The sequence below is a fragment of the Polypterus senegalus genome, chromosome 8 (genome assembly GCF_016835505.1).
Source record: "Polypterus senegalus isolate Bchr_013 chromosome 8, ASM1683550v1, whole genome shotgun sequence".
NCBI classification, from domain to species: domain Eukaryota; kingdom Metazoa; phylum Chordata; class Cladistia; order Polypteriformes; family Polypteridae; genus Polypterus; species Polypterus senegalus.
In genome coordinates, this window is record NC_053161.1 from 31,069,407 (window position 1) to 31,095,037 (window position 25,631).

A 25,631-nucleotide genomic window follows, 5' to 3' on the forward strand; every position below is an offset into this window, starting at 1 on the left:
TCTAAATCTGTTTTCTTTTTTATCTGAACAGATACCAGCAGAAACATTTTTCTTTCATCAGGAAGCAGCATAAACAGCCTATGTTCAGAAGCAACTCTTTGAGGGCTAATATTTTCCAAAAAACTCCGTTTTCTGAAAAGCGCACAAAGCAATGGTTTCACACATAAATGAATATAAAACATCTGTTGCTGCTTGTTGTGCCTGCTGTCAGCGCCTGTTTGCAGTTTGTGGCAGCAGCGGCTGCATGGGGCCAGCAGTCACATTCCTGCTCAACGGCCATTAGGAATGCATGGTTGGCTGGCTGTCTGGCTGTCTTTGTGAGACAGGTGCACGGGGGTTTTAGTTGCAGTGAGACGCAATATGGTTTGTACCTCCTGTCATCGTAAGTGTCTGTCCTCCAAGGCGAATGTTGCCATAGGTGCATCAGCTACACGAACATGTTCAGCACCATGATCAGCTGGGGACCGATCAGCTGATACCGGTACCTCACTTTTGTTTTCGATCTACATCTCCAGATCACTTGCATCAAAATTGGAGTCTGATTCAGCGATAATATGAAAAAAGTAATCCACAGATTATTTTGTTTTCAGCATTCACTTTGATATCTCTCCACATGCCATTTTAGAAGCTGTTTGCTCTTCGCTACTCATGCACATGCAGGGAATCGAGGTCAAATCAACAAAGCTAACTTTTCTTCTAGCAAAAGCGTATTGAAACGCGCAGTAACAAGAAGATCACTGATCTCTACTGATCGCTAGCGAGACTATACAGTGCATCCGGAAAGTATTCATAGCACATCACTTTTTCCACATTTTGTGATGTTACAGCCTTATTCCAAAATTGATTAAATTCATTTTTTCCCTCAGAATTCTACACACAACACCCCATAATGACAACATGAAAAAAGTTTACTTGAGGTTTTTGCAAATTTATTAAAATAAAAAAACTGAGAAATCACATGTACATAAGTATTCACAGCCTTTGCTCAATACTTTGTCGATGCACCTTTGGCAGCAATTACAGCCTCAAGTCTTTTTGAATATGATGCCGCAAGCTTGGCACAACTATCCTTGGCCAGTTTTGCCCATTCCTCTTTACAGCACCTCTCAAGCTCCATCAGGTTGGATGGGAAGCATCGGTGCACGGCCATTTTAAGATCTCTCCAGAGATGTTCAATCGGATTCATGTCTGGGCTCTGGCTGGGCCACTCAAGGACATTCACAGAGTTTTCCTGAATCCACTCCTTTGGTATCTTGGCTGTGTGCTTAGGGTCGTTGTCCTGCTGAAAGATGAACTCGTGCCTCAGCTTGAGGTCAAGAGCACTCTGGAGCAGGTTTTCATCCAGGATGTCTTTGTACATTGCTGCAGTCATCTTTCCATTTATCCTGACTAGTCTCCCAGTTCCTGCCGCTGAAAAACATCCCCACAGCATGATGCTGCCACCACCATACTTCACTGTAGGGATGGTATTGGCCTGGTGATGAGCAGTGCCTGGTTTCCTCCAAACATGACGCCTGGCATTCACACCAAAGAGTTCAATCTTTGTCTGATCAGACCAGAGAATTTTGTTTCTCATGATCTGAAAGTCCTTCAGGTGCCATTTGGCAAACTCCAGGTGGGCTGCCATGTGCCTTTTACTAAGGAGTGGCTTCCGTCTGGCCACTCTACCATACAGTCCTGATTTGTGGATTGCTGCAGAGACCTTCTGGAAGGTTGTCCTCTCTCCACAGGTTCATGGTCACCTTCCTGACTAAGGTCCTTCTCCCCCGATCACTCAGTTTAGATGGCCGGCCAGCTCTAGGAAGAGTCCTGGTGGTTTCGAACTTCTTCCACTTATGGATGATGAAGGCCACTGTGCTCACTGGGACCTTCAAAGCAGCAGAAATGTTTCTGTAACCTTCTTCAGATTTGTGCCTCGAGACAATCCTGTCTCAGAGGTCTACAGACAATTCCTTTGACTTCATGCTTGGTTTGTGCTCTGACATGAACTGTCAACTGTGGGACCGTATATAGACATGTGTGTGCCTTTCCAAATCATGTCCAATCAACTTAATTTATCACAGGTGGACTCCAATTAAGCTGCAGAAACATCTCAAGGATGATCAGGGGAAACAGGATGCACCTGAGCTCAATTTTGAGCTTCATAGCAAAGGCTGTGAATACTTATGTACATGTGCTTTCTCAATTTTTTTATTTTTAATAAATTTGCAAAAATCTCAAGTAAACTTTTTTCATGTTGTCATTATGGGGTGTTGTGCGTAGAATTCTGAGGTAAAAAATGCATTTAATCCATTTTGGAATAAGGCTGTAACATAACAAAATGTGGAAAAAGTGATGCGCTGTGAATACTTTCCGGATGCACTGCATAGCCCTATTATTTTAGCGATATGGAAAACATGGAGAGAATCACGGAATTAACACATAAAAATGTATTTTCTGCGTTAATCGCAATTAAAAATTTTAATCGGTGCCCAGCATTAATATATATACTGTATATATGTATATATAGATGGGTGGATAAAAGTAGGTTTACATTTGTATACATATGGGCAGTAAATGCGGCACCTTCTTTTCTAAAGCCAGTTTATTTACAGAAATACACAAACACTAATCAAACAAAAGCATGCCAACAGCCTTCACGCAATAGTCTCATAACTCATAGTCATAAAAACCTTCATAAGTGGTTGATTTCCTCATGCAAACAGCTTTAACCCATCTGAGGGGCTTGCCACTTGTAGAGCAATTTCCATCCCCACCCCTTTGCAGAGAGACAGCTGCTGTCAAGAGGATGCCTTTATTCTTTAATTGCAGGAGGTCAAAAACAGACTTGAATTCCTTTGAAAGACTGTTTCTACAATGTCTAGATCGAAAGAACTCTCTGAGGCCTTCAGGAAAAAGGTTATAGATGCCAATGGGTTTGAGAAGGGTTTAAAAAGATCTACAATTGGAAATTAACCATTTTACTGTCCACAAGATCATCTACAAGTGGAGAAGATTTCAAATAACTGCCAACTTGTCCAGGTGAGGCCAACCCAGCAAGATCAACCAGACAGCAAATTGTAAGATGCTGCAAGAAGCTTCAAAAGAACCACAAAATTTCATTAAGGGACCTAAATGGCAGTTACTGTTGATTTCCTAGCCTACCATTAGAAAGAGGTTGCACAAGTTAGATGTACATGGGAGATATGCCAGGAGGAAACCTTTGATGTCCAGAAAATATAATCAGAAAAAGAGTAACTTTTGTCCAAAAAACAATTCAGCAAAAACAAGAACTTCTGGAACAATGTGCTCTGGACAGATAGGGCAAATATAAATTTATATGGCTACAGTACCAAAAAACATGTGGTGAAAAGCAAAGACAACATTTGACCAGAAGAATCTGATACCAGCTATAAAGTATGGTGGTGCAAATGTTATGGTTTGGTGCTGCTTTGCTGTATCCAGGCATGAGCTGCTCACCATAACAGAATCTACTTTGAATTCTTCATTGTACTAGAGGGTGCTTGAGGATAATGTGAGACCATTTGTTATAAATGTTTGAAACTCAGCATAGATTAGACCATGCAACATGACAATGATCCTGAACATACTAGTAAATCAACCAAGGATTGGCTAAAATGAAAGAAATGCAAGGTTCTGGAATGGCCAAGTCAAGTCCCAGATGTAAATTCCATTGAGATGCTGAAGGGAGAATTAAAATGGGGTGTGAATGTAAAATACCTCATGAACATCACACAGCTGAAAGAATTCTACCTGAAAGTTTGAGGAACAACTTTCACTCAGGCAGTGTCAGAGGCTGGTAGACAGTTAAAGGAAACACATACTTGAGGTTACAGTATTTCAATCAAAAGGGGCAATATCAGCTATTAGAGCCAAGGGTGTACTTACTTTATCCACAGGTGGAAATCATTTATCATTTTGCGCTAAATAAATTATTGCAAAGTAAAATTTTCATTAGTTTTTCACTAATTACATCATCTTTATCTAAAAATGCTGTTTAAATTATCATTACATCTTAATATGTCCACATAAAAGAAAAAAAAAAACATTTCATGGGGGCGTACTTACTTTTTCACATGACATGCATTCAAACAACACTTACAACATAAAGCTACTCTTTTAGCAGTAGTATCTACATTTGTTCACACTGTAAATATAAATAAACCAACAACAGATTCTGTTGCCAGATGGTTGTCATGGTTCATCAACTGAGACTTGATAAGATTATGAGTATTTGTGACATTCTTCTATTAACAGCAGGTCGTGCCCTGCATCAAGGAGAATGACACATGGATGAATCCTAGTTTCTTTGATAAGTAATAACACAGCATTTTTCACTGTGTGGAATATAACAAATTTCTACTCATGTATTTGATCATTACTAGCTGCCAAATCAAAGTTAGCTTCTAGTTATTTTGATAACACTCTTACAGAGGTTGAAAAAGTATATGAGAGGCAGCCTTCTTCCACCGATACAGTTAATTACTTAAAATAAAACGTTCATATTGCAAATTATGCAAAATTAATTAAATGTTATTGTAAAAGCCATTTTCCTAGTTTTATAAAACTCATGAATATTTTACTAGATGATAATGCATAAAATATGGGAGGTTCCTACAAACCCCGTGAACAGAATTGTGTTGGTATTTTCCTGTCATTTTCTAACAGCTTTGAGTGAACAATGTTCTCCAGTTAGTGTCTAGCCTTGCCTTGTGTAAGGTATAGAGGCATACGGTTTTTAACCGTGTTACGCAAACTTAATTGTAATTGCTCATATTTAATAATGTATTAACTTGCAAGATAATCTAAATATGGTCAATAATGTGCTCCCATGCAAGAAATAAAACACAAACAAAAAACAAAATCGACATTTTACTATTAGCTGAACTCTTTGTGTAGCATTTACCCAGTACAAGCTTAAAAAGCATGTGTTTCAATAGCTGCAATGCAAAGAAACATGAATAAGGTGACTACTGTCCACAGGAGCAATAACAAAAATGTCAAATACTACTTTCAAACACAGCAGTATATGCAGAGAAGTGCTAAATAAGTGCTATCTAATTTTGAGGGCATCATTTTGCTTATGTGATTACTAAAACCCTACATATAGCAAACTGAGAGAATCACCAGTCTAAAACTTGAATAATGACTTAGTAGAATCCATAGTAACCTCTTTCCCTCATTGATTCTGAGGACATGCTTAGCATTAATCATCAAGTGGCTGTGTAGATAGATAGATAGTAAGCTCCAGTGATACAAAAATGAATGTTTCACTGTATATGTCCTTGCTTTTGTGATAATGGCAATCATTAATATTATTTTTTTAATGTAAGAAAAAAAAAAACTGCACAAGTATGTATGAATCGAATGGTACACAGAGGAAGTTAGAATTGGCAAATTCTGGTGTTTGTATTTGATTTTTCCTTATTACAGATGGTAATATATAAAGGCCAATTCAAATTCTTTAATCAATCTGTCCAACATCTTGATAATCCTACAAAAATCTTCCAAGAAGAGAAGCTATTTTTAAATGTATTATTTGGATTTAGATTAATACTGTGAATATATATTACCATACCCACTGCAAGAATGCAATAAAAAGAAAACCACTTTTTTACAAAAAGAAACACATTACTATAGTATAACCAGATTATTAAAATCTGAAGCTTTTCCATTTTAAAAAAGCTCTAGCACAGTGGTTCTCAACCATTATTACTCCAAGGTCCCGCAGGTAATCAAGTGAATAAGTGAGGCCCCCACTACATGATATTCACCCTCTTGTGCTTATGCTGCAATCTTGACAAGGATGCTAGTTTTTGAACTTACAATTATTTTTTAAAATTGTATTTGCTGCTAGTGCATAGTGTATTCTGCAGTGGGCTGGTGCCCTGCCCAAGGTTTATTTTCTGTCTTACGCCCTGTGTTGGCTGGGATTGGCTCCAGCAGACCCCCGTGACCCTGTAGTTTGGATATGGCGGGTTGGATAATGGATGGATGGATGTATAGTGTATTTTCTTGTATTTCTTTATGAATAATACAAAATTAGGAAGCCATTTCAAAAATAGTCTGTGTTTTTATGAAATAAATGTTATTTCACAAGTGCTTGAATTTCTTAATTATAACATAAAATGACTTGGCATTTTTAAGGATAAATAATAACCAGTAATTAGCAACATACAGAATTTGTCACTGCAGATACGTTTCATATCAACAAAAGCTACTCACTTATAAACTTGGCTTAAGCATTATTTTTTAACTTATATAAATTGTTATGCATTTCTGAAAATAAACAGTAAGAAATGTTGGTTTCACTCTTATGACAAGAGTGAATGATAATGCATAGTTTATGTTGTTAATGTTCCTAAAAAAGTTCAATTTGAAGTATGGGTTATGTTTTTGTAAATAACAATGATACTATTAAACATTTTCTGACCTACTTTTCTAGTTCAGAGTTACAAGCGTCTGATGCTTATCCTGGAATCACTGGGCACATTGTGAGTTTGCGGCACAAGTCCAACACAAAGAAGGGCACATTGACACACACATGTGTATTAACTAATATGGAGGCATTTTGGAGTCCGCAATTCACCTAACATGCACTCTGGATCGATGATGCGCATGCATTAACCACTGCAACACTGTGGCACTAACAAGACACATATAAAACATAAAAATCAAAAACTGTCTAAAGGCAGTACTTCTTAAAACAATGCCTAATTAAGAAAATGCCATGCTTATACATTTTTGTCATTCAGATCTTAAGTGGAGTAAATGTGAAAATTGACTCTTTTTCACAGTAATAAGCTGCTAAATGGCAGTGTCAGGGAATTCTGGCAAAAGAAATTTTAACAAAAATATGAATCATTGTAACAGCCAATCTTAGAGAGATGTTTTAAATTAAACTCATATTAATGTTTGCTTAATTTGAACAGAATATAATTTTCTTTCATAGGTACAGATTATGGTATAGCCTTTACCCCTTGTAGTTTAACATGAAAAAGAACCTTCTTGGTTGTTAATTAAGTCAGTTTGGAATTAGTCTCATTGCTAGCATGGAATGATAGACCCTTTTGCAGTTTGTAAATGGGATAGGCATACATTTTTCTGACCATTTAGAAATGGTTTAGCTGTATGAGCAAACTTAAAGAAATGAAACAAGATAAAAGCCATAAAACTGAATTTTCTTTAAGCAAGGACTTTTCTTTACTTTGCAATACCAACCTTTTCTCTATTTTTGTGTGAACTGTTTTACTTAGAATTTGTACTAAAGCTTTTAAAAACAAAGATATTTTGTCTGTGGAATCACTTTAACGTGTCACACTTTTGCCAGAATCCCATGAATCAAACTAAAGCTGCAGATCTTTGGTAATTTTGGGTAAATGCAGCTACACTCATAATAAGTGCATTTTGATAACTTCTATGTCATTAGGCTATTAGAACAATCTGCTAATATATGCAACATCCAGTTAAAAGAATATAAATATCTTTTGACAGTAAACGATTTAGCTACACCAAATAATTAATCACCATTTATCCATCAATTTATTTCAAAATGAATTCTAATGAATGTGGCAGGAAGATGGAATCTAGTCTTGCCATTACAAGCAATAGATGGTACCCATCCTGTGTAGAATGTCGTTCTATTGTATTGTTCAAAGTAGTACAGCAAAACCAAGCCTCATACCAGGGCAATCTTAAATTGTCATTTAATCTGATACAATTGTTGGAAACTGCTAAAAGAAACTTCCCACTGCTTTGTTATTCTTCTTATTCGGCTTTCTTTTAAAAATATTTTAAAATACAACACTATACAATAAAATTTCATTAATATCTTAAAATAGTACATTTCTTTGATGCAATCGCAAAAATAGGGTACTTGAGAATTTTTTTATGCATACCCTGGTTTATATTAATATAATATTGATAATAGGTACAGTGATCCCTCCTCAGTCGCGGGGGTGGTGTTGCAGAACCCCCCCACAGAAAGGTGAAAATCCGTGAAGTAAAAACCATACGTTTATATTGTTATTTTTATATTGTCACGCTTGGGTCACAGATTTGCCCAGAAACACATGAGGTTGTAGAGACAGGGACTTTAAAACACTGCAAACAAACATTTGTCTCTTTTTCAAAAGTTTAAACTGTGCTCCATGACAAGACAGACATGACAGTTCCGTCTCACAATTAAAAGAATGCAAACATATCTTCCTCTTCAAAGGAGTGCGTGTCAGGAGCAGAGAATGTCGGAGAGTGAGAAAGACAGAGAGAAATGCAAACAATCAAAGATCAATAGGTGCTGTTTGGGCTTTTAAGTATGCGAAGCACCATCCGACAAAGCACCCGCAGGGAAGGGAGCAATGTGAAGGTAGTCGTTCAGCATTTTTTAGAGGAGAGTCGATATCCTCTAGGCCAGTGTGCGAACAGCCCCTCTGCTCACACCCCCTCCGTCAGGAGCAGAGAATGTCAGAGAGAGAGAGAGAGAAAAGCAAACAATCAAAAATTAATAGGTGCTGTTTGGGCTTTTACTATGTGAAGCACCCCGTGGGAAGCATATCGTATATCATTGAGGAGTTTTACTTAATACATAATATGTGCTCTGAATGGGTAGCTTCTCAGCCATCCACCAATAGCGTCCCTTGTATGAAATCAACTGGGCAAACCAACTGAGGAAGCATGTACCATAAATTAAAAGACCCATTGTCCGCAGAAATCTGCGAATCAGCGAAAAATCCGTGATATATATATTTAGATATGCTTACATATAAAATCGCTGATGGAGTGAAGCCGTGAAAGTCGAAGCACGATACAGCGAGGGATCACTGTATATCATACTGATGGGAAAATGTCCTCAGTTTCCATGTCACTGGATTTTTGCCTTAATTTAAGCCTCTGTTATTTTTCTATATACCTTATAAAAATCATATATCCTTATAAATATCATATATCCTATATGCATCTGAGGATAAAATTTGAATAAGTGCTAAACTATATAGCAAAATTGTGTCATGACAAAACAAACAAAAAATGTTTTAGAAAAACTTTTGTTTAATTAATAGATATTTAGAGGTGGGCAGAACAAAGCACATATTGAAAACTCGGCTGAATGAAAAGACAAGAGAAATCTACTTCAAATTGCATCATGCCTTTGAATAATCCATCTACATTAATTCCACCAGCATATTCAGAAATGAACCACTACTTATGGTTAGGCTTCTCCAATGGACTAGAGACTTCAGATTGGGAGCTTCTTGATCTACATCACAGAGTTACTGTACTTCAGCACATGTATATCTGCCACCAAAGCTCAGTGGATTTCTCCCAGACCTGGAGTTTCATTTGAAGAACTTTGCGTGGATTTGAATGTGAAAATATATGGACAAAAAAAATCTGATTTATAAAACTTGGTGCACTCACATTTGTATGCAATATACCATTTATAAATTACAATTACCTTTTAATGTGTAGATGTGAATGCCCAGTTGCCACCCTGAAATAATCATTTATGGACTATGCTAATTAAGTTCATATATATATACAATCATAATGCTGCAGACCTTGATTGTCTGGGAGACCAGCTTCTCATCTGATGCATCCAGACACTGTGACCTACATCTGGCCTGCACTAGAGAAACCTGCATAGCGTTAAAGCACCAGGTCAGGTGCTGTTACTATGAATAGTATAGGCCATATGAAAAACTGAGCATTCAGCCAATTACCTTACCAACAAGCCAGCCGTCATACATAGCAGAAACATAAGCAAGTCATCTGCCGATGCTACTTTGCTTCAAAACAAATGAATCATGGGTTGAGTCAGAACACCGAACCACAATGTTTGTCAGTCTCATCTTGGCATCGCAGATACCTTTTGTGCTAATTAATTGTCACTGCCTATGGTTAACAAAAGTAGCATCATTTTCACTATGTGCGTTTATTGCTCTGAGTACTGTCAAATGCCATAACTTGACTGGCTCTTGGGAGCCTAAATTGACTTACTGTATAAGGCAGTCACCATCATGGTCAAAAAAAAATTCTGCTTGTCTGTAAAGTCTCATTCCTTTCCTATATGGCCATTTGCAAAGTTTTCAAGCACCGCCAAACAAGCCATATTGTATCAAACCATTAGGCTATGATTTTGCTGCAGGGTATAATATGGAGAGCTGTTTGTTCTCAGGGATTGAATAACACTTGTGTATTATATTTTTTTCTAATGCTGAGAAGTTACAACAGATAGCATAAACTGTAGAAAAGCTTTCATGTGTTTGTTACATCAACACACATAATAATAATGTCTCAGTGACATGAATTATTATGTGTGTAAGTTGTTATTTAGCTCGTTTGGCTGCATTTACATATTTTATCAAGAGTGTCATTTCCCACTTACTCTGAAATGTCATGTACAAATGGCTCAGAGTTGACATAAATATATAAAGGCTATCCCATTAGGTTTTCTTTTATAAATACCAACTTTTGTGTGAAATGTTGCATACACACATTTCCAGCCTCTTTTTGTGCATATGCAAGTTTTATATATGTGACACCTGAACTTTAAAAACTAAATGAGATGAACCTGTCAAGAAAATTTATACTTTGTTCACATGCTAGAGGATAGATATGAAATAAGAGCTTCCCAATGTAAAATTTCAAGTAAATACCCTTTGTAGTCATAACTCCAGTGGGCCATTTCAGAGAAAACAATGGGATCCAAATCAGCTGATTTGTGGTGTAGCACTGATATTTCACCGCATTCAATTTAAAAAAATGGAACCAAGTTTCTCAAACTATTCTATAACATTTCAGTAATTATTTACCGCTCTGATTCTGATCTTTCTGATCATACAATACGTCATTATATATACGTCATAAATAAGAAAGGGCTCAGAGCCGATCCCTAATGTAATCCCACCTCCACCTTGAATGCATCTGTCACTCCTTCCGTAGAACCTCACCACTTCCCTCATACACATCCTGTACAACTCTTACGTAATTCTCTGCCACTCCCGACTTCTTCATACAATAACACAACTCCTCTCGAGGCACCCTGTCATATGCTTTCTCCAGGTCCAAAAAGACAGGATGCAACTCCTTCTGGCCTTCTCTATACCTCTCCATCAACATCCTCAGAGTAAATATTGCATCTGTGGAGCTCTTTCTTGGCATGAAACAATACTGCTGCTCACTAATCATCACTTCACTTCTTAACCTAGCTTCCACTACTTTTTCCCATAACTTCGTGCTGTAGCTCATCAATTTTACCCCCCTGTAGTTACTACAGTCCTGCACATCCCCCTTATTCTTAAATATCGACACAAATACACTTCTTCTCCACTCCTCAGGCATCCTCTCACTTTTCAAGATTCAAATAAACAATCTGGTTAAAATCTCCACTGCCATCTCTCCTAAACACCTCCATGCTTCCACAGGTATGTCATCTGGACCAACAGCCTTTCCATTTTTCATCCTCTTCATAGCTGTCCTTACTTCCTCCTTGCTAATCTGTTGCAATTCCTGATTCACTACCACATAATCCAACCGTCTCTCTCTCGTTCTCTTCATTCATCAGCCTCTCAAATTACTCTTTCCATCTACTCAACACACTCTCCTTGCTTGTGAGTACGTTTTCATCTTTATCCTTTATCACCCAAACCTGCTGCACATCTTTCCCAGCTCGGTCCCTCTGTTTATCAGTACAGGTCCTTTCTCACTCCTTAGTGTCCAACCTCTAATACAACTCATACGCCTTTTCTTTAGCCTTCGCCACCTCTCTCTTCACCTTGCACCTTATCTCCTTGTACTCTTGTCTACTTTCTGCATCTCTCTGACTATCCCACTTCTTCTTCTCCATCTTCTTCCTTTGTATACTCTTCTGTATTTCCCCATTCCACAACCAGGTTTCCTTTTCCTCCATCCTCTGTCCAGATGTCACCCCAAGCACCCTTCTTGCTGTCACCCTTACTACATCTGCTGTAGTTGCCCAAGTGTCTGATAACTCTACACTGCCGCCCAGTGCCTGTCTCACCTCCTCCCTAAACCCAACCTTGCAGTCTTCCTTTTTCAAATTCCACCATTTGATCCTTGGCTCTGCCCTCACTCTCTTCCTCTTCTTGATCTCCAATCTATAATAATAAAAGGCAAAGCCCTCACTGACTCACTCATCACTAATTCTCCAACTTCCCGTGTAGGCAGAAGGCTGAAATTTGGCAGGCTCCTTACAGCTTACTTACAAAAGTTGGGCAGGTTTCATTTCGAAATTCTACGCGTAATGGTCATAACTGAAGCTATTTTTCTCCATATACTGTAATGGTGTTGAGCTCGATGGCTGTGGGGGGCGGAGTTTTGTGTGATATCATCACGCCTCCCACGTAATCACGTGAACTGACTGTCAACGCAGTACGTAGAAAACAAGGAAGAGCTCCAAAAAGTGCTGAAGAAAACATGCATTATACAATTGAGAAGGCAGCGAGACAATAAGAACCAAGCGACTGACACATACAACCATATTCATGAGTGCAGCTACTTCGGAAACAAAGCACGATGTAAACCTAAAGTTTAAATTAAGTTCATAGACAGGCTGCCGCTGGCGTTTGTCATGCCCACGGCTAATGCGGGATACAAGTTTAATGAGAGGGCGAGGATATAAGCGAGTTTTGATCACTTTGTAACTAAGTTAAAATTGCTGGTGAAGGGCTGTGCTTATGCAAATTCCGAGAGACTGTCTTTGTGTGGGGATTGACAGTTAAGGCGGGTGGGGGAGTCACGTCATCATCTCCCCTCCCATTCACCTCATTTCGCTCTGAGCTGAGCTCCGCAGCTAACGCAGTCTTGCGGAACCAACTTTGTGACGCTGCCACCAAATACTCACAGAAAAATCCACAAGTTAATATACATGCTGTCTCTAGAGTTTCTCCACACTCTGAATCCACCAGGCACTACTTACAAAAGGTTACATTGACAATTGTGTTACGTTATTTTTAAAATGTTTCCTTTTCTTACCACAAGCACAGCTGAGAAGCTTTGATGCATGTGCTCCATAACGCGTTAAAAAATAACGTATTTAACCACACTTTGCATTCCAAGCAAAGGGGAACTTCTATCAATGCATGATTTCCTGGTACACCGATTACACTGATTCACACATCAGAGCTACAAAAATGTAACAGTCGGAAGAAAGTGCGTTGCTACGACTGATTGGAGGAAAATTTCATTTCAAAAGACTACCCGACGGAAGCCTTGATAAAAGCGTGGTTTTGTGCACATATATATATATATATGTATATATATGTGGATGTATATGTATATATACTGTATATATATGTGTGTGTGTGTGTGTATATATATATATATATATATGACAGCAACACTTATGACAATGAAAATGTCAATCATCTTACGTTATTATTACAATGTTTCCTTTTCATTACTTCTTTATCACACTACTTCTCCGCTGCGAAGCGCGGGTATTTTGATATATATATATATATATATATATATATGTGTGAATGACCTCCAAAGAGCGCAGAGACTTTTGATCACGTGAATGTGTCTGCAAAAAGTGGCGCCTCCTGCCCTGCAAAACTTGAGCAGCCGGCGCGCGCACATAGCTGTGCCGGCCTTTGAGACGCTGACTGCGCTTCTGCCTTAAGTCAAAGTGAGCACTTTTAATTTTTTTCCTCCTCCCCCTGAGCTGTAGCCCAGACAAGTGCAAACACGGGATCCCTTTTCTACACCGCTGCAAACTAATATTAAGGTGCTTCGCACTTTCTTTTGCACGTATACGATTATGAGGTCGTCAGCTCGGATTATGAAGAAAGCACAGGAGTGGAGGACCAACAGTGCCATCACAGCCGATTAATGGCAGGGACGTCTCACCAGTCTACACAAGACCCACCGCGACTGTCCCCAAAAGGCGCTCATATTGTCAGCGAAGACATCTCTCTACACTATATAAAAGAAAAAGGCAACTTTCCTTTCTTTACACCTTTTTTCCTTTTATCCCAAAACAAAGCCTTTCTCTCTCAATACCGCAGAGGACACAAAAGTAATTTTCTTTAATTGCTGGTAATGCCGGTAAGGCACATTACCAGAGGCAGAAATTTGGACGTTCACATAGAAAATGTAACTTCTATACCACAGCCGTCGTGTAGCGCCTTTCAAAAGGGATCTACTACCGAGAGATCATCTATATACATTTTAGCTGCTGTTAGTACTACTTACCTGTTGTGTTACACCATCTTTAAAATGTAGTTTACCCGAAACCACTCCAGTAATGCTCAATGTACCTGTCCTTCTTAAAATGTTAATGTTTTACTGTTTAATAACTTATAGACTACATTTTATTATTTGTCCCTTGCACTCAGTGACCAAAGCTATACACACACATATAGACACATACATATATATATATATATACACATATATATACCTGTGTGTATGTATGTATGTATGTATGTATGTATGTGTATATATATATATATATATATATAATTTGTGTGTGTGTATGTATGTATGTATGTGTATATATGATGTAGATAGGTATGTGTGTATATATATGTATGTGTATATGTAGATATGTATATAGACTCAAACCGATTATAACAGCAGCAATCCAAGCTGTGAGAAAACACTAAAAAGGAGGCGTGTCAGACGTCGTGGTACATTTTCTGATGCAGCTAGACAAAAACAACTTCGTGATGCTGCGGCCAAATACACAAAACAATTACTTTGACAATCATGTTACGTTATTTTCAAAATGTTTCCTTTTCTTTTTCTTTACTTCTTTAACACACTACTTCTCTGCTGTGAAGCACGGGTATTTTACTATAAATATAAATGTATATATATATATATATATATATATATATGTATATATGTGCATATATACTGTATGTATATATATATGTATATGTGTATATATGTATATTTACAGTATATATCTGTGTATATATATGTGTGTATATGTATATATATTTGTGTGTGTATATATATATATATATATATATATATGCCAGCAACACTCATCACAATGACAAAACAATTACAATGTCAATCATGTTACGTTATTATTAAAATGTTTCCTTTTCTTTTTCATTACTTCTTTAACACAATACTTCTCCACTGCGAAGCACGGGTATTTTGCTAGTGTCATCCTAAAGACCACCATCCTATGCTGCTTAACTACACTTTCCCCTGCCACCACTTTGCAGTCTTTAAACTCCTTCAGACTGACTCTTCTGCAAAAGATGTAATCTATCTGCGTACATCGTACTCCACTCTTGTACGTCACCCTATGTTCCTCCCTCTTCTTAAAATATGTATTCACCACAGCCATGTCCGTCCTTTTGGCAAATTCCACTATCATCAGAAATTCTTCATTTCTCTCCTTGACACCATACCTATCCATCACCTCCTTGTCTCCTCTGTTCCCTTCACCAACATATCCACTAAAATCTGCTCTTCCACTAAAATCACCACTTTCTGTGCCTTGGGTAAACTGTTCATCACTTCATCCAACTCACTCCAAAAGTCTTCTTTCTCATCCATCGCACACCCAAGTTGTGGGGCATATGCACTAAAATCACACCTCCAAATTCCAGCTTCGTAATCATTACTCTGTCTGACACTCTTTTCACCTCCAGAACACTCTTGACATACTGTTCCTTCAGAATAACCCCTACCCCAATTTTCCTCCCATCCACACCATGATAGAACAATTTGAATCCACCTCTGATCCACCTGGCCTTACTCCCCTTCCATTTAGTCTCTTGCACGCACAATATATCAACCTTCCTTCTATCCATCATATCTGCTATCTCTCTCCCCTTACCAGTCATACTGCCAACAATTAAAGTTCCTATCCTCAGTTCCACTCTCTTTACCTTCCTCCTCTCCTCCTGCTTCTGGACATTTCTCCCCCTAAATGCAGACAACTACATGGTAGTTAAATAAATAACTAAAAAGAAAAAAGAAAAATATTACATATATAAATATTGAGTGGGAGTGTGGGGCAGACGGGTGTCCTGGCCGGGAGGGAGGTTGATTTCCAGCTGGAAAAGGAAGCTGGAACAGAAAGACAAGAGGTGTCTACCGCCCAAAGTTATATTTTCCCTAAGGTTACAGCATCCCACTGGTGGAACACCCATAAGAATATTCACAGGGCAGGATGGAAATTGTGTTTCTATTGGACAGCCATGCCTGGGTACTTGGCTGTAGTGAGGAGCTACAAGGGATCAATATGATGTCTTTAATAGACTTCCTTCTGACCCAGAAGTACTTCCAATGTGCAATTCTGTGGTACCAAAGTACTCCCTAGTCTGGCATAAAAGAAGCAGAGTTTCCTGTAAGGGCAGTCAGAGACTGGAAAAAGGAAAGAAATTTGTTCAGGTAATTGTGTTAATGTGAAAGAGAATTTGAAGAATGGTAGAGGACAAAATTAAAGAAGATACTGCATTTGAACCCAGAACCGTGTTGTGCCTGGGGGGTTTGGGGTGCTCCTACTCTCCCTGGTGGTCACAATATTTTAAGTATAAATATAAAGTATAATGTGTACAAGAACACTAACTCCAGCACTAACCACTGGGTTTATGATAGCACCAGAGTAACAGTTAATAACGTTATTAGGAATAATAAAAGGGAATTAAAGAAAAATGTTGCAGAAAAGATCAAAGATGACTCAAAGACATTCTTTCAGGATTTCAGTAATAAAGGAAGACATGAGGAGGAAGTAAAGTATATTAGGAACAGTAAGGGCACACTAAAATGTACAAACAGTAAAATCACAAATTTTCTAAAATGTGGAGTGTTATGTGGAGAAGCTAAAAACATGCCAGCAGTTACTAAGGCTGTTAGTTTTCAGAAAGGTTTTAATAAGGTGAAAGGCTTAGGAATAAACCAAAAGAAGTGTCATGCAAAATTGGCTTAAACACCAGGAATAAAGAGTTATAATGTAAGGTAGTTTAGCGCTGGGACCATTGCTCTTTTAAATATCCATTAATGATCCTAATAAGAATATTAATAACAGACTGGTTACGTTTGCAGGTAATACTAAACTTGATGGAACAGCAAATAATATAGAACCAGTCTAATCATTAAAGAAGGGCTTGTACAGATTACATGCTTCAGCTGATTTGTGACAGAATTTATTGTAAAAAAAATGTAAATGTTTACATCCAAAAAGTAAAAATGTTAGACTTGAGTACACAGTGGGTGGTTTGAAACTTAGATGTAGAATTAATGAGGACCAAGGGGTAGTGGTAGACTCTTCACTGTCTTCATCCAGGTAAGTGCAGAAGGTTATAAAGGTTAATACGATGCAAGGTTATATAGCCAGACTTGTGAAGTAAAAGTGAAGGGAAATTAGAGAGGCTTCATCTGGAGTACTGTATGCAGTTTTGGTCTCTGTATTACAAAAAAGACAAAACAACACTAGAGAATGTTCAGCAAACAGCAACTAAATTGAGTGCAACAAAACAAATAATACATTTTGCAAAAAATGTATAGATTTTAAATCATGAGAGTTTTTTGCTGTGGTGTAAAGAAAGATACAGCACAACCTGAGCAGCAATTTAGCACAAAGACTCCAGAAACACTCACCAAAGAGAATTTCTCCAAATAAACTCTTTCTATACTTGTATACTTACCATCATGCCTGTACAAACTATTAGAATGAATTAAAAAACATGTGTGCACAGCAAACACCTGCTTTGGTGTGGTTTATATTATCAAGAATAATTCTGATTTGATTTGCTTGATTTACTATACTTTATTAAGGGGAAATTGTCTTCTACATGGCCTTGGGGGTTAGAGCACATGGTCAGTGATTGTACAGCGTCCCATGTGCATTTTTAGGTGCATCACACTGATGTAACATACTGTACAGTGTTCAATTTTTTATTGAAATGTGTGACATTCATTATACAATTCAGAAAGGTCAACATTTGCTGTGTAGATTTTTTTACAGATTATGTTTAAAGGCTATTTTTATTTGTCTTATTTCAGTCATCATGCAGTTCATAAATTTAGCACAATCATGCATAGATTATACTGTACCAATACCATTATAGTAAATCAATGTCAAAGCCTACGAAAAGGAAGAGAAAATGATAAACTGCCCTAATTAGTCCATCTTGCCTTTTTAATACAACAGATTGTTTCAAAATTTACCTGATGAAGATAGCTGCCTAGAGAATATTCTTGAAAGTAGCCTGGAGCCGCAGATGATGCTCTTAGAGCTTGCCAAAGTTTATGCTGACAGCCACCTAAATAATGTGATTTTGTGCCAGGGAGAAGATTGTAGTTCCTGAAGATATATGCTTTTAAAGGTGTCCCTCTATTTACAATTGTGCTTACTGCTGCCACCTTGTGGAAGGAAAAAATATTTTAGATTTTATTAAAATTTCAAATAAATCACATATTAATTTTCTTTCTTACCACAGCGAAACAGAAGGATGCTGAATACATACCATCCATCCATCTATCCATTATCCAACCCGGTATATCCTAACGACAGGGTCACGGGGGTCTGCTAGAGCCAATCCCAGCCAACACAGGGTGCAAGGCAGGAAACAAACCCTGGGCAGGGCACCAGCCCACCGCAGGGCGCACACACACATACTAGGGACAATTTAGAATCGTCAATGCACCTAACCTGCATGTCTTTGGACTGTGGGAGGAAATCGGAGTACCCGGAGGAAACCCACACAGACACGGGGAGAACATGCAAACTCCACGCAGGGAAACAAACCCAGGTCTCCTAACTGCGAGGCAGCAGTGCTACCACTGCGCCACCGTGCCGCTTCTGAATACATACCATTTTTCTAAAAAAAAAATAGCAAACATTTCTTAATAGTTCAAATGAGAAAACTACACTACTAAGGTCAACTGTTTGTACTTAGATTAACAAGGCTACAACATTCATTGAGTCATTAGGCATTTACAGGCAAACACGATCTACAAGCATGAGTACCAAAAATAGATCTCAATTGTCCTGTTTAGGGTAAGGATGATTTTTATTTTTTTTTTTTATGGAAAGGTGGTGGGGCTAGAGAAAACGTAGCTACAAGTACTTCACAGATGCTAAATTCCACTGGACTGGGTTTGTGGCCTCCAGGAGTATTTTGGGTTGGCTTGGCTTAGTGTTAGGTAAACTGAGTATAGATGATGTTATCAACAGTATGATAACTGAGAGGTGAAACTGGTATGGATATGCAGACAAGCAGGGAAATAATATTACACGGAGTGGCATGGAAATAGCCATGGAACTTCATGGCGGTGGAGGTAAGCGGCCAAGGAAAGAGACATCAGTTTGGAAATATAATAACTCTTTAGAAGAATTATTTCTTGCTTTCTGCTCAAAAAAAAAACTGAAAATCTGCAAAATTCTATTTTAGTGCATTATGCATTTCAAAAAAATTACATGCAAAATTAATTTTAGAGACAATTTTGTAAAATGGTATGTGAACTGAAATTCTTCTTCTTTGCCCATCATTTTCCACTTCATCAATTCAGCCTAACAAAGGTAAGTACAAAGGGCTAGCAGCAAATTAATTACTTAATTGTTGTACCAGGACAGCAGTGAGCCTCTATCTCACAATCTTCCAGGAAAGGTGAGCAGAAATTTAATGCACTTTGATGATAACAAAGCACAATGTTTCTCTGCATTTCTGGACTTAGTTCATTTTATGGTGCTAAAGATTCCTCTGCAGTATGCAATTAGGTCAGCTTGGCTGCTTATGCTGTGGAGCAGATATTTTTTAACTGTGTAAGGATGTCTGGATCCCAATTCCAGGACTGCACACACATGGCAAAATGAGTGAGGTGTCTTCTATTGTACAGGTAGAAATGAATAATATCCTATTTAGTTGCAGGAGATTTTTCATAAAGTAGGCATAAACAGAAAAAATAGTCACATGGAATAAAAATGTTTTATATATATATACATATATATACATATATATATATATATATATATATATATATATACACACTGTATATATATATATATACACACACACACAACATTACAAAAAATACAAATTCAGATAATATAAAAAATGACATTTCAGTGATTTATAGAGTGAAAGATTCATAGACTATTTTACCTGAGAAAAGCATTCAAGAATGGCAGTATGCATGGTATGTGCTGGCCAGTATCATGCATCTACAGTGAGATATTAGATACTTATACAGGTATTCCATGTTCAGCGAGTAAGTATTGCAACTTATCAAATTTTTTACCATCTAAATACAAAAATCATACATGAAAACAGTGGTGAAACCATTAGCATTAATTATATGCACCAAGGTAATGGAGCATGGAGAGGTTTACTGTGTCTATGCTTGTTGTAAAAGGTAACTAAGGAAGGTTACTTTCAGGAACAAGTCGGTGAACAGAGTCAGAGTGCTGATGGGATAAAACAAATTTATGACAGTGCTATATTTCTTGCATTTTGGGTAGACAAAATCAGGGGATGAAATAAGCTCTTCTGAGTTGTGGTCAGGATAGCCATGTTAGCTCTCTTTTTTAGGAAGCAGCTGAAGATGATTTTAGGGACTTCTGTATTTTTTTTTTGCTTGGTAATGTGGTGTTTTCCTCATTTTAGTGTTCCTGCCACTACTTAATTTTAAAAATGTATGTTTATTACGTTATAATTAGAAACACATGAATTAAAAAGAAAATCAGTGGTTTATTACTTAATTGCTTATTATTTAAATAAGTATATGTTCCATATTGGACGAAATACTTCAAAGAGCCAAGCAGGTATTTAAAAATTTTACAATCTTTCCATATTTAGGTAGTAAAAAAGTATATGAATTAAGAATAAAAATTAATTTGCAGCAACATTTTAATTATAACTGTAAATCTGCAAATATGTAAAACTCTTAATACTATAAATCTGTAAATATAAATCTGTAGCTATACTGCATGTTATTTCAGAATCTTTTGTTCTAATTTATTAATAAGGTTTAAATTCTGCTTAGCAGTATCAATGCTTACACATGTTAGCTTCACTGAATTGTATTTTAATAAATGATGAAGGTTTGTTATACAATGGAAGACAACACAGTCATGCATCCTCAGAGTCTATACAGTAGCCTGTGTTCCTCAGGAAATAAATGTATCCATACTCATTATACACTACCTCCCATCTGCTAGTTTTTCTAGTTTTGGAAAACCTTCTACAGTGGACTAGAAAACATTGCAACTTCCTCAATGAAAAAAAAACTACATTTTCAGAAAAAACCTTGCAAGGGAACCTTAAAAAATGTTTATAAAAAACAGACTTAACTTTGGAGATGCGGAATTAATTTCCACTTCAGAAGAGGTAGTCTACCTGAAACTAAGCATGTTTGGGCTTAACCAGTACTTATTTGGGAGACCATCCTGTATAAGCTTGGGTTGCTGCTAGAAAAAAGATGTGGTATGTGTGTGAATCCCAATTCCCACTGCAGAAACGGGGACACTGTGCTATAAAAATTGGCATTGTCCTTTAAATGAGATGTAAAACTGTGGTCCTAACTCTCTGTGGTCATCAAAGATCCATGAGCATCCATTGAAAAATAGTAGGGTGTTTCCCTATGTCATGGCTAAATTCCACACTATGGCCTGGTCAATCTGGCCCCCTAATCATTTCCTGTCCCTTTCTCGCGAATTATCACTCTCAACCCTTCACCTCTTGATATGTGGTGAGCACACTGGTTCAAAAATGGCTGTCGTTGCATAACTCGGGTGGATGAAGTGGTTCCTTTGTGTCTATATAAAGTGCTTTGAGTAGGTTAGAAAATTACTGTGTAATTAATTATTTAGCAAATGGCTAAATGCTGTTTACCAACTAAATGAGACTGGGAAGAAGCAATAAAATGCTACATCTACACAAAGGGCTTTATTAAACATTTTCACAGAGTTTAAAATTTATTTTTTTAAATTGTGTTTTAGTACATGGACACTAAAATATGCTCCTTTAACTAATTAACTTTTTCATTGGAGAAACAATAAAACAAATTGTAAACTAAACTTTCTTAAACACAGAAAAAGTTACTAACTGCTATACTGCATACCTTATTTTTTAACATCAGCTTTATAGTCAATTAAAAGCAATATTTTAGTTCATTAAAATATTAGCTCGCAGAGGCAAAAAAAATCTCTTTTTTTATTACAGCATCTCTAGAATTCTTATTAATGCTTCAAATGTCTGACACATTTGTGACTAATGATTTATAACAATAATAATACATTTTATTTATTTATTTTTATTTATGCTACCAGATGTTTACTTCCGATATTGAGATCTGTCATTTTTCCAGCTGAAACATAACACTGAGACAAAATGGTCAAAGATTCAGTATCAATATTTGATTTTTTTAATTATTGCTAAATGAAGTATGTTTTATTGAAGATTCCACTCTCACCTTTGGGCATTGTGGACTTCTGGACGTTTCTATCAGAAGACCTGAACCTAATCTCTCTCTGTAAAGAAATAGAAGGAAACAAGTAAATGTAGCAAGTTAAGATATAAGTACTACTGAGTATTATCCTTTTCTCTAGTTTGTGTTATAACAATACATACAAGTACATAAAACAAAGGATAAAAGCTTGAAAAATTTCATGTTTTTCAGATGAAGATCATATGCATATAAATAACATTTTATAAACTTACCACTATTTCAAAACTTACTTTTAGACATTTATTTATATAATCAGCCTACTCCAAGCTGTACTGCAGAATATGTGCAAAAGTTATTTTTGATTAATAATCTTCCAAATAAATAGTTTTACCAAAGAATGAGAGGAGGATGATGGTGTAAAAGGAACAATAAACCAAGCAAGAAAGCACTGCATTCACATATTTATGATTATGGACCAATTTCAAACGTACCTTTTTTTCTTTCTAAAGTCACTGAAAACATAGTAGTATCAAAGAATGACTAGCTGGTAAGATATTGTTAGTAGCTAAGGTACTACGAAGGTGGTAGTTGGCTAACTGAAGTTTCCATGAGAAGCCTCCTCAAAGAGACTCTCATTGGCATGGAGTGCAACACTCAGGCCTCTCATATGTGGTGCCCTGGAAGTGAAAAGAGGAAGGTACCAGTAAAACTGAGAAACAGTGACAGCTAGTTAAAAGTTTGAAAAGATTTACTCAGGCTTACAGATATTGTAGTGCCTCACACCTAAGACATGTGGGGCTGGCATGAGGAAAAAAGGCTTGCTGACTGACATGTGGAAGCAAAGGGCACCCTATCAGGAGATGCTCCAAATCATTAAGGGACAGCACAAAGTCCCTAATGTAAAGGAGTGAGGCCATGTTATCCCTTTAAGGGAACAAAAAGCTGAAGAGCTGCCATGGAGACACATCCATTGAAGCGCTACTAAAGTATCAGGTGACCAAGGACAAGGGCTTCTACTCTGAGTACTAGCATTTTGTTCATACAGCAAAAGGGAGATGTAACTGAATTGAGAAATAGTTTTGGAACATTCCTTTAAGTGGTAGCAGGGTCCATTCCTTTAAGTGATTGGGCTCATATGACCTGCAGGATTTATAATCAGAAGAACGAGTAAGAAAAGACTATCTGATGCTTCATATTTTGTGTACCACAACAGACTAGAAAATAGAACAGATTGTGGCTGAACTCGGTGTACCTGTTAACTCTTCATACGGTACCAGCTTCTTGGTACTGGCTGTCAGAAAAAGGTTCAAGAATGATTGTGCTGGACAGTTGTCTGCAGTTGCTAAATTTGACTTGGCCAGTAATTATCACGTGTAAAATTACATGGTCTGGTGACAAGATCAGCAGTTACAGTTGGCAAAGCTCTCTAAATTGAACTTACATAATGTAACATCGGCTTAGGTGACACAACATGCAATTGAACATTTTAAGTAATGGTATTCGGAACACATTATACTGAAAATTAAGCATGTAAGTTAAAGGAATTGATACCATTATTTCATAGAACAACTAAGTATTATGTATATGAATAGTTGTTATTATGAAATGAAAAGAAATCTTAACAATTTAAATGATTACTTTATTGAATAATTACATATTTCTGAAACTACCTCTTTATAACTATTGTGGAAAACTGCTAAAAGTATACTATTCAGGCATTTCACACAAATACTAGTTACTAAATAACACATAATAAACACATGCTTATTCTCATTATAAAAATGAAATATTATTTTCAGTTCCCTTCTAAACTAATTAGACATTCTATGAGGCAGGTTATATCACAAACCAATATAATTGGTTATCTTTTGGAACCAACAGACAATGTTATACAAAGCTGCAATGGACATCACATCATCTTTCGTGTATTTAAATATACAGTACAGTAAGGCATAATAGTCCCAGTGTTTCCAACATTTACTGTAGTACTAGGGTGTTGTACCGTGTTAGCCATTATGAATGTAGAGAAAAGCCAAGCAAAATGACACCTTTTATTGGCTAACTAAAAAAATTACAATATGCAAGCTTTCAAGGCAAATCAGGCCCCTTTGTCAGGCAAGATGTAAGAAGGGACCTAAGTTGCCTTGAAAGCTTGCATAATGTAATCTTTTTAGTTAGCCAATAAAAGGTGTCATTTTGCTTGGCTTTTCTCTACAACATTTACTGTCAATATTATAGGTATCATAAAATATCTCTAGTGCAAATCTGTTGTTCCGTCCCTAAAATTATTCATGCTTTTATATATACTTTTATGGCTTACTTCAGAATATTTTCCCAAGTTTCACTGTCATAAAAGGCATGACTCCACCCCATCTTCATTGTGCCAACAATAACATTCTGTTTGAATACATCTGATCCCAGTCTTCTGTACATCTCTTCACATTCATTAAGTGGAATCTGGAACACTCCCAACATGAAAGCTAATATGGCTCCTGCAAAGTAAATCAATAAATTGGACAAAATAGGACAATTTATGTGGCATTATATATATATATATATATACATACGCATATTATATATACATATACTATATACTGTATATACTGTATATATGTATACACATATTATATATATAATATATAATATTATATATATATAAAAACACTACCGTGCTACCATCTTGTGATAACAAATGGTACTGCAACATAATAACCTGTTCATTTTTATTACTATTAGTAAATGTAGTTCTAATATACAAAAATGATAAAAATATATCATGAACTATCCATTTATCCATAAGTTTTCTAACCACTTGCCAAGTTCAGTGCTGAAGGAGTTAATCAAGTAGATTTCAAAAATTAGACTCAATATATATGGTAGATTATGAAACAATTTTAACTCATATTAAAACACTCATGACATCCTAATATGTAAGATTACTGTTAACTCCATCATGGACATCAATGCTTCATGTTAATAAATGGTCCAGAATTCACTGCAACACTTGGATTAAGATATCAAATATACTGTATTTTAGAATGTGCAATAAAATGATTAATTGACAGAATTCCATAACTAAATGAGGTGTTGTAAATTGTAAACCAGATTCTTGTTTACATAAGTATTTATTTTTATTGATTGTTTTTAAGGATTTTATTACAATGCATACGTAGGTCAGGATTATTCTATTTGAACAGACAACATGCTAGCAGTATTGAGTAAATTACCTCAAAAGATTGTTTATTAACAAGTAG

At 36.6% G+C, this 25,631-nt stretch overlaps 1 protein-coding gene across 1 annotated transcript in view; it reads right to left on the reverse strand.

Moving 5' to 3' along the window:
• The window catches only part of pnpla8 (patatin-like phospholipase domain containing 8), an 80,136-nt gene that overhangs the window by 19,121 nt on the left and 35,384 nt on the right, over nt 1–25,631 (reverse strand). The window contains exons 6-8 of the mRNA XM_039760937.1: nt 24,698–24,869; nt 22,402–22,459; nt 18,157–18,351 (exon numbers count right to left, since the gene is read on the reverse strand). Coding sequence (XP_039616871.1) covers nt 18,157–18,351; nt 22,402–22,459; nt 24,698–24,869 — 425 coding nt within the window. The remainder of the gene's footprint in view (nt 1–18,156; nt 18,352–22,401; nt 22,460–24,697; nt 24,870–25,631) is intronic.